Source organism: Streptopelia decaocto, assembly GCF_964273445.1.
Source record: "Streptopelia decaocto genome assembly, chromosome: 20".
Classification (NCBI taxonomy): Eukaryota; Metazoa; Chordata; class Aves; order Columbiformes; family Columbidae; genus Streptopelia; species Streptopelia decaocto.
In genome coordinates, this window is record NC_138675.1 from 6956613 (window position 1) to 6966125 (window position 9513).

The 9513-nt window shown below is 60.8% G+C and overlaps 1 protein-coding gene across 1 annotated transcript in view; it reads right to left on the reverse strand.

Annotated features, from left to right (window-relative positions):
• Positions 1-1694: 1694 nt before the first annotated feature.
• MEGF6 (multiple EGF like domains 6) overlaps positions 1695-9513 on the reverse strand; it is a 63602-nt gene continuing 55783 nt past the window's right edge. The window contains exons 17-34 of the mRNA XM_082070057.1: positions 9188-9319; positions 8738-8866; positions 8364-8492; positions 7917-8045; positions 7513-7641; positions 7215-7343; positions 6938-7066; positions 6348-6476; positions 5570-5701; positions 4719-4847; positions 4072-4200; positions 3746-3874; positions 3428-3556; positions 2752-2880; positions 2538-2666; positions 2261-2392; positions 2037-2081; positions 1695-1858 (exon numbers count right to left, since the gene is read on the reverse strand). Coding sequence (XP_081926183.1) covers positions 1794-1858; positions 2037-2081; positions 2261-2392; positions 2538-2666; positions 2752-2880; positions 3428-3556; positions 3746-3874; positions 4072-4200; positions 4719-4847; positions 5570-5701; positions 6348-6476; positions 6938-7066; positions 7215-7343; positions 7513-7641; positions 7917-8045; positions 8364-8492; positions 8738-8866; positions 9188-9319 — 2183 coding nt within the window. The 3' untranslated portion in view covers positions 1695-1793. The remainder of the gene's footprint in view (positions 1859-2036; positions 2082-2260; positions 2393-2537; positions 2667-2751; positions 2881-3427; positions 3557-3745; positions 3875-4071; positions 4201-4718; positions 4848-5569; positions 5702-6347; positions 6477-6937; positions 7067-7214; positions 7344-7512; positions 7642-7916; positions 8046-8363; positions 8493-8737; positions 8867-9187; positions 9320-9513) is intronic.

Consider the following 9513-nt stretch of genomic DNA (forward strand, 5'->3'; position numbering starts at 1 on the left):
CTCAGCCCCATCCTCGAGAACAGCTGCCGAACATCTGCAGCGCGTCGCCAGCGCGAGGGACCGAGACCAGACACACATTCAGTGAGGTTTCTGTTTATTTGGATTAGCTGTGGAAGAATTAAAACTTTTTATCAGTGCTAATTAGGGCTCCAAAACGAGAGACACTAGCTACATGAAAACAGGAGGCAAACAAACTATTAGGAAATATGAACAGGGAAAAAAATCGTGATTATAAGAGATACAGGTACAGATTGCTGCGGTCCCACGCTTATGGTTTATTCCAAGAGGGTGCCAGGAGCCACAAAGCTGCAGCTCAGGCTTTGGGGGTGTGATGGGACAGAACGGATAATCCCGATGCTCGAGGCTGGGCCGCTTTCTGTGCTGTCCTGGAGCGAACAGCGGGGCCCAGGGCTTCTCTGCACCTCGGGCAGGGGACAAGCAGCGCGGTGGCATCGCTGGGTGGCATCAATGGGTGGACCTTCCCGCTGCACCCACTGGCTTCTGGGTCAGCAGGACTGATCAGGGTCATTTGGCACATGGACAGAATCTCCCTACTCCCTGGTTGTCATACAACATACAACCTTAATTACACAATTTTGGTCCTTCACTACATACTTATATTAACATTATCTCTTCACAATAATGATACCTAATGCAAAAAATACTGTTAAGGAAGAAATAAAATAAGAAAAGAATTAGCAAAAAAATTACAAGTTATATACAGATTAAAATAAATTCCATCAGGAAAAGAAACAACTCTTTCACTATTTTCAGTCGGCGCCCGCGGGCTCGATCTCCAGGCGCAGGGCGGCAGGCGGCGCTGCGGCGGCACAGGGGACGGGCGGGACGGGGCCGTCCCGGCTCCTTCGCAGAGCCTGGCGCTTTGGACAGTGTCGGCTCTCGGGCTGCGTCTGCCCAAGGGCTTTGTGCAAATAGATCGAGGGTCCAGGGCTGGGGTGAGGACACGTAGAGATTTGCATTTACTGGGCCACGCAAGGGCTTTGTGTCTATCCACGCAGTATGTCTGATTGTTACACTAATTTAGGCTTGCTTGTTGGTGGAGCAAGTGACGTGGGCGGCTCAAAGGGGCTGACATACTCCTGGTATGGAAAATCAGCTGCTGTGCCCCTGCGAAGCTCGTCGGGAGCAGACGGTGCTGCCAGCGACACAGGAAACCTGCAGAGGTGAGTGCTGGGGCTCATCGTCTTGTCCTCCACAGCAGATGATAATTTACAGTATGAGACCATTGCAAATTTGATTTAAACAAAACAACAAAAAAAAATTCAAGTGCGGTGGTACTTGTACAGGAGGCGTGACTGCAGGAGAGCCGGCCACGTCCAGCTCTCAGTTCTGACGACTCTGTTGTGCAGCTTCCCATAAATACTATCGCATAAATACTTTTTTTGGGCCATAGTTTCAGCCTCCCCAAGCCCAGCACCCAAAAGATGAAGGCCAGCAATTTGCCACGAGCCATCGCAGTCCATTGTCTGCTGGCCAGAAGCGATCACTTCTGAGCTGTTCCTTTGGGGTCTGGCTGCGGGCGTGCGCTGGTGCTGGCACGTGCGTGTGTGTCCCCACGGTGTGCGTGTCCCCACACGTGCCTGGAGGCCACCCATGCCGCCACGGTGACGGGGTGACCCTCGGCGCTTCAGCCTGGCTCAGACAACGTCACGAGCAGCAGCTCAGCCTGCCAGGAGATGATAAACAACCGCTCCTGGGGCTTGTAAACCAGTTTGTTCAGCGGGTCGTTGGCTTCTCGAGGTGGCTGCTTGGTCATGCCAAGGGAGCAGGACCTAGTGCTGGCCCGGCCGGAGCCCCCACAGCGGAGGGGACCCGCTGGGCACCAGGGGCTGCGCGGCTGGAAGGGAATTCGGGGTGGGTCAGGGCTCACGGTGTGTTGGCAGCTCAGGAGGGGAGACGCTGCAGGGACCCCCAGCGCTGGCCCTGCTCGGCGCACGCAGCCGGGAGCTGCTGCTTTTCTCAGGTCTGTGCCCGCAGCCGCGGTGTGAACAGCCGCGCGTCGGGGTGTCACTGACCTGGCACTGAGGAGGGGTGCTCAGCCGGCGGCAGAGGGGGCGAACCTGCAAAGCAAGTCAGAGCATCCTGCCCCCCCATCCCGCTCCCTGTCCCCACAGTGACCCCGTGCAGCGCCCAAGGGGGAGTCACTTAGAGCCAACAGGTTTCATCGTGGTTTGGGCAGAAATAAGGTAGGTGGCATTGGGACTGTCCCACCGCAGGACTCGCTGTGCCCATACGTTACCTTCCCGACACGTGGGGCCCATGTGCCCGTTCAGACAGCGGCACTGGCCGTTCCGGGCGTCGCAGTAGGAGCTGCTGGGGTCACACTGGCAGCCCAGGCTGCAGTCGGGGCCGTAGCGGCTCGGTCGGCACTCTGGTGAGGGACACAGAGGGGACAGAGACAAAAAACAAAGCCCCCTTCCATGAGAATTCAGCTCCAACAAGAGGGGTTCTGCAGCCTTTTTAGGACTGGGTTAAGCCTCCCACCAGTGCCCCTCCTGGGCTGTGGCTGAACTCACCGGAGCCGCACGTGGGGCCGGTTTTCCCCGGGGGACACAGGCAGCGCCCCGTGGCCGGGTCGCAGGGCGCATCGCCGACGCAGTCGCAGAGCTGCTGGCATCCCTCGCCGTACGTCCCTGCCCCGCAGCCTGCGGAGAGAGGCGAGACACACCGCACGCACGTGAGCCTCAGGATCCCAGCGGTTTCCAGGGAAGGCGGCAAAGGACGCAGTACCTGTCTGGCAGCGATCGCCCTGGAGCCCAGGGGGACAGTGGCAGCGGCCGGTGGCCGGGTCACAGCCTGCTCCGTGCTCGCAGTCGCAGCGTTCCCGGCAGCCGGCTCCGTGGAAGCCCGGGGGACAACCTGGGATGGAGCCGGGTGGAGAGCTCGTTAAAGCAGGGCTGGGTTGAGCTCAGGCTCAGCTGCAGCAAAGCCTCATCAGCCCAGCAGAGAGAAGCAGCGAGCCTTTTTCTCTGAGAAATACCCAATTGAAGGCAGCTGTTCTCAGTGGCCAGCGCAGAGCCGGAGCCTCCTGCAGCCAGCGCTGCTGCAGAGTCCAGCACTGCAGCTCCACAGCGTTTACCCAGCGCTAATGCAGTGGTGACGAGCGTGCTCAGCTGCCTCGGAATGGCACCTCTGCATCCGGCGGTCAGCCAGAGAACAGAAATTACCTTCTCTGCCACTACTTGTGCTGCCTGGGAAGGCAGGTAAGAAAGGAAGCACCCACGGGTGCAGGTAAGAAAGGAAGCGCCCATGGGTGCAGGTAAGAAAGGAAGCACCCACGGGTGCACACAGCCACGTGTGTGACTGCAGCGGGTCACACCTTTGTCCTGTGACCCCGCTCTCTGCATTGGCTTCAGGAAACACCGCCCCCCCGCAAAGCCGCAGGTGCCTGTGCTGCCGCACTCACTGTGCTCGCAGAGGGGCCCGTAGTGGCCGCTGGGGCAGCGGCAGGCGCCCGTCCCCGCGTCGCAGGTGCCGTTGTGCAGGCAGGCGCAGCGGAGCTGGCAGTCGGCGCCGTACTGGCCCGGCGGGCACTCTGCAGGGAGACACGTGGTGGAGCCGGTGAGCAGACAGGGAGCAGACACCAGCCCCATCCTGCGCTTCGGGACGTGGTGCAGCAGGACAGGCACAGGCGGGGAGAACCGAAACTGGGCCCAGTGTGAAACAACGCTGAGAGCCACGGTTCCTGGGCCAGTGCAGGACAATGCATCCAAGGCGGGTTTACCTAATTCGCAGGATTTCCCCGTCCACCCGGGCGCACAGGAGCAGGAGCCGTCGGCCGCGTCGCAGAGCCCCCCGTTGTGGCAGGAGCAGGTCTGCTGGCAGCCCAGCCCGTACCGGTGCTTCTCGCAGCCTGCGGGACACGAGCAGGTGACAGCGGGACACGAGCAGGTGACAGTGGGCACAGGGACCCTGGTGCGGTTTGGGCAGGAGGGCCCAAGCACAGGCAGAGATCTCAGGGCAAGGAAACTGGTTCCACTCAAGACCTTTTACATCTCACTGCCTGAAACCCCCGCCTGTCCTGATGCTCGACCCGCAGCTAATATTGACCTTGCTCACAGGTGGGACCGGCTCTTCCTGGGGGGCACACGCAGTCTCCAGTGACGTGGTGACAGGTCGCGCCGTCCCCGCAGGCGCACACCCCGGCACAGTCCTTGCCATAGCGACCAGCGGGACATCCTGGTGGGAGGAAGACCTTGGTCACGCCAAAGCACAGCACGTCCGAAGGTCAGAGAGGAACGAGTCTGCGCAGGCACCGGAGCAAAGCGACAGGCTGGCAGGAGGAGCCTGTGCCCTGTCACCGTGCACAGAGTGACGGGCAGACCGGGAAAAGAGCTTTGAGGTTTCCTTCTGCTGCAGAGCAGAGCATTTTTAGCAGAGAGGCAGCGATGGCATGATGCAAAGGCTGGTGTGTCAGGCCTTTCATAGTGGAGAAATCATTTTGGCATGGAACAAGTGGAGCAAGAAAATATTTCCGTGGTTAAGAGAGCAAACAAGCTCAGCTGCAACCGAAGCAGGGAGGGCAGTGCTGACAGCGCCTGCGGTGAAGTCAGACCAGGAGCATTTCTGGAGCTGGTCGCTGTACAGCTCCTCGTCTGCCCAGGGTCAGCAGCCCGGCTGTGGGCAGCAACCGCTCCCACCACCGTTCACCTCCCGCCGAGGAACTCCTGGGAGCTCCCGCTCCCCTGCGCACTCACCGATGCCGCAGTCAGCGCCGATGTAGCCGGGCGGGCAGTGGCACGTCCCCGTGGTAATGTCACACACCCCCCCGTTCTTGCATTTGCATGGCCTTTCGCAGTTGTGGCCGTACCACCCAGGGGAGCACTCTGCGGGGGGAAAGAATAAAAGCAGCAATGGCCTCATGCCTAAAAAGATGAGAACGGGGTCCAAACGCTCTGGAAAATGCACCGCAGCCACCAGCAGCTCCCGCGGGCTGCGCTCGGTGCCCCCGCGGGACACGCTGAACCCAGGACCGCGACAGCTGCCCCGGCTGCTCGGCCAGAGAAACCCCCGAGAGCGCGTGGTGCGCAATGGTACCGCAAACATGCAACAGCAAGGAGCTCTGGGCTGCTCAGAACCTTTCTGCTGAAAACACAGCTGGTAAGCAGCCCACAATTCAAAAGAAAAATGAAAAAAAAATCCAAAACAACGGTCTGAGCGCAGATGAGAATGATGTTCTGTTTACATGAACTCCTACTCGCCCGTTAGTCAGCGAGCGACGCGGCAGAGGCCAGAGCCCTGGCGCACGGGGACCGGCTTGGGCAAGAGAGCAGGAAAACACTTGTCTGGACAGACTCAGCTGTGAGAGCTGGACAACGGTTATAAACAACACAGCAGAGCTCGGCAACGCGGAGGAGGACAAGGGCGACCGGGGCAAGAAACCAGGCAAGACAACCCGTGAGAACCTGTGCTTTGAAGCCCCTCCAGGCGGCTTCTCCAGCGGTCACCCCGGTGCTGTCCCTGCGCAGGGGCGACGGCTCCGAACCGGCACCGCCAGCACCACCTCGGGCACCGACCGCGGCGGAGAAGGGGCTGAGCGCAGACTCACCCAGCCGGCAGGCGGGCCCGTGGCGGCCGGGGGCGCAGACGCAGGCGCCGGTGACCGGGTGGCACTCCTGGGTGGCTCCGGGACACTGGCAGATCTGAGCGCAGCCCTCGCCGAAGGTCCCCGGCGGGCAGGCTGGCGGGACAGAGGGCACCCGGGTGGCTCGGGTTTGCTCGGCAGGAGCTATCCCAGCCCTGTGCAAGGCTTTCCTCCCTTTTTGTTTGAAGCCAGGATTTAGGAAGCCTTTTATGACAGTGAGAGTTCTCTGCAGCCAAAAGAGCAAAGGGAGCCACACGCAAATGCTTCCCTGACTCCAGGAAAGACTTGGATTGAAAAGCTAACGCAGTACTTAATGGCATTAGATGCTTTTTGCGATGCTGGCCCTGCCTACCCTCGTATCCCTGCAAGCCCCCATCCCCTCAGCCGGGCACGGCGAACCCTCCCGTCCCCTGGGTGAGGAATGTGCTCACATGCCTCTGTCTCTTCCAGACTCGCTCATGCCCACAGGAGCTCATTTTAATGCTGATTTGTTGCTAATCCTCAGGATAAATACAGAGCTCTGATTTCCCACTTGGCTCCCTGAGCTTTGCTCACATTCTGTGGGCACACACCCAGCTGCCAACACGTGAGCTGCTCCTTGGCACCGCGTGCTGTTGGGCCTTTTTTTGTTCTTTATTTTCCTTTTCTTTTCCCCTCCTCTATTTTCTGTAGCAGCTGCTTGACCCGTCACGTTCCCAGAGCCCGTCAGCACAACTGAAGACGATCGCTCCCGTTTTCACACCTTTCTCGCAGGCGGAGCCGGTGGCGCCGGGCGGGCAGGCGCAGCGGCCGGTGACGTGGTGGCAGGGCGCCCCGGGGGGACAGGCGCAGCGCCCGGCGCAGCCCTGCCCGAAGGAACCCGGCAGGCACGCTGCGGGAAAACGAGTGACATGTGAGTGTCCTGCCTGGATTTCAGTTCTTCTTAATGCCTGAAAGGCACCAGAGACCAAGGGCCAGCTCCTGCCCCAGTGTCTGCGGTGCTGAGCCAGACCTGGCCATAGCAGACAGCGAGCCAAATGCCTCTTTCAGGGCAGGCTGTTGGCTCCTGAAATTTTGCCACAATGTGCGACTCATATTAAAAAAAAAAGAAGTTTGTCTCCTTCCCAGGCCTCGGTTTCCCCCTGGCAGGGCTGTACCAGCAGGGTGGGGATGCTGTGACACGGCGGGGATGCTGTGACACGGCGGGGATGCTGTGACACGGCAGGGATGCTGTGACACAGCAGGGATGCCATTACACTGCAGGGATGTTGTGACATGGCGGGGATGCCGTGACACCGCAGGGATGCTGTGACATGGCGGGGATGCTGTGACACGGCGGGGATGCCCCCTCACCTTTCTCGCAGCGCCGGCCCCGCCAGCCATGGGGACAATCACAAGCGCCGGTGACGTGGTGGCACGAGACGTTGTCCCCGCAGTCGCAGTGCTCCTCACAGCGCGCCCCGAACAGCCCCTCCGGACAAGCTTCAGGGATGCGAACACGGGAGAGAGGACAAGTCACACAAAGAGAGGTGAGGTGGCGCTTTTTCGCTGCGGTTTCTGGAGGTGCACACTTCCCTTGATGTCCCTTTGATCCCGCCGCCCCGCGGCAGCGACACGCGGCCCCACTCACGGCTCTCGCAGGCGGCTCCGGTCCAGCCCGGCGCGCAGAGGCAGCGCCCCGTCTGGCGCTGGCAGGTCCCCCCGTTGTGGCACTGGCAATGCTCCCGGCAGTCTGCCCCGTGCCGTCCCGGCGCGCACTCTGGGAGAGGGACACAGTGAGATGCCACCTGGACCCCCACCGCGCGTGGGGACAGACCCTGAGCTCTGCCACCAGCGCCGTGCATGTCACCCCCCGCCTCCAGAGTCCGAAATGGGACAGGGCTGTGCCAGAGCCCATTTCTCGGCGCTGCGGCTGTGCCGTCACTCACCCAGCTCGCAGGCCAGCCCCGTCCAGCCCTGGGGACAGGCACAGAGCCCCGTGGCAGGGTCACACGTGCCACCGTTCTGGCAGAGGCAGCGCTGGCGGCAGCTCCTCCCGTAGAACCCCAGTGGGCACACTGCAGGAAACCAGGCAGATATCCCCATCAGAAAAGAGCTCCGGAGGCAAACAGCCATCAGAGGACCGGCCGATCTGAACCGAGGCCGTTCTCGTGTGCAGTGAGATGTATGGAGAGGAGCCAACGACACCTGAGGCTGCTCAGCTGCCCACGTGGAGACGTTTGGTATTTAAACCCGCTCAGGTAAGCGGGAGCGGTGACACCCGGTACCGGGGGCCTGAGCTCCTTGCAGCCTCCCCAGCCCCGGGTTTGGCCGCGGCCCTCGGGTGCGTTACCTTGCTGGCACGCGGGTCCCGTCCAGCCGGCCGCACACAGGCAGCGCCCGCTGACGTGGTCGCAGGTCGCGTTATTGAAGCAGTTGCACGTCTGGCTGCAGTTCTCGCCGTAGCTGTTCTCCTGGCACACTGCGGGAGCAGAGTCAGGGACAAACTGCATCGGCCACACTCCCGCTGGCCATCCCCAGTGCACTGGTTGGGGACAGGAACCAGCACCGGTGCGCGGCTGCTGTGATTGTTCTGTGGGGTGGTTTTTATGGTGCTAGGGGGAAATAACAGCTGGATTCTACAGAGAGCTGACATTCAAATATCATTTTATCTATTAGGAAACTGTTTTGCCGGATTCTCAAGCCTTCATTACATTCAACAACAACCAAATACTTCTCTGCTGCACAGGATTAATTTCCACCCCACCCATCCCGCCTGCAGCCCCCCAGTGACACCCACCCTGGCCGCAGCGGGGACCCTCCCAGCCGGGGGGACAGTGGCACTGGCCCGTTAGGTGGTCGCAGCGAGCACCGTTCAGGCAGTCGCAGGCGTCCCGGCACTCCAGTCCGTAAAATCCATCCGGACAGGCTGCAGAAAACAAAAGGTAAATCCCCAAAGGCTGGAAATCTCACAGCAGGGAAGAGATGCCTCTTGGTGGCCTTTTCCTGCCAATAAAATGCTGCAGCAGTGTGACAGCCACCTGTCTCGGGCTCTCCCCAAGCAGGGAAGCAGCAGTATATGGGATTTATGTTTGTTATGGATGTTCAGATACAGGACAGAGCTGGGGGATCAGGAGCAACAGCACCAGGTTTCTGCCCACGAGGGGTACTCACCGTGCTCACAGAAGGTTCCTCGCCAGCCCGGGCTGCACGTACAGGCCCCGCTGACGTGGTCACAGGCAGCCCCGTTGTCACACTGACACTGGTGGCGACAGCTCAGCCCGAACCACCCCTGCGGGCACTCTGGCAAGTGAAAGCAAATGAGACTGAGGAGCCCGTCCCTCCCCAGCATCCCCAGGATGCTGCGCTGAGGTGGGAGACAACAGCATCTGGCAGCTGCTTTTTTGTAATGACCAGTGGTTACGGGTGAGTGTCCAGGTCCCCCAACCACCCTCAGGACAGGGCTGGCAATGTCACAGCCAGGGCACGGGACTGAACTGCTGAGTCTGACCCAAGAAGCGCTGATGGAGAAATCTGCCCTGTGGCTTCCACTGCTCCAGGAGCCTCCAACACCTTTCCCCTGGTGAAACAACTCATTTGGCTTGGCTAAAATGCAGCACTCACTGTGCTCGCAGCGGGCGCCCGTGTACCCGGCCTGGCAGACGCACTGTCCCGTCTCGGCGCTGCAGCTCCCGTCGCCGTTGCTGCAGTCGCAGGTGTGGGCGCAGTCGGGGCCCCAGCGCCCCGCGTCGCAGGCTGGAACACAGCAGGATGGACCCTTAACAGCGTGTGCCCCGGCTCGGCTGCTCCGGGAGCGGCGGCACGGGCACCGCGCTGCCGCCGCCGCGGGGGTTATTCTCATCGATCACAATCGCTCTCTTAGGCAGGAGGACAAACACGGCTGCAGGTGAAAACCCAGCGGGACAGTGAAAGCAGGTGCTACGTTAGCA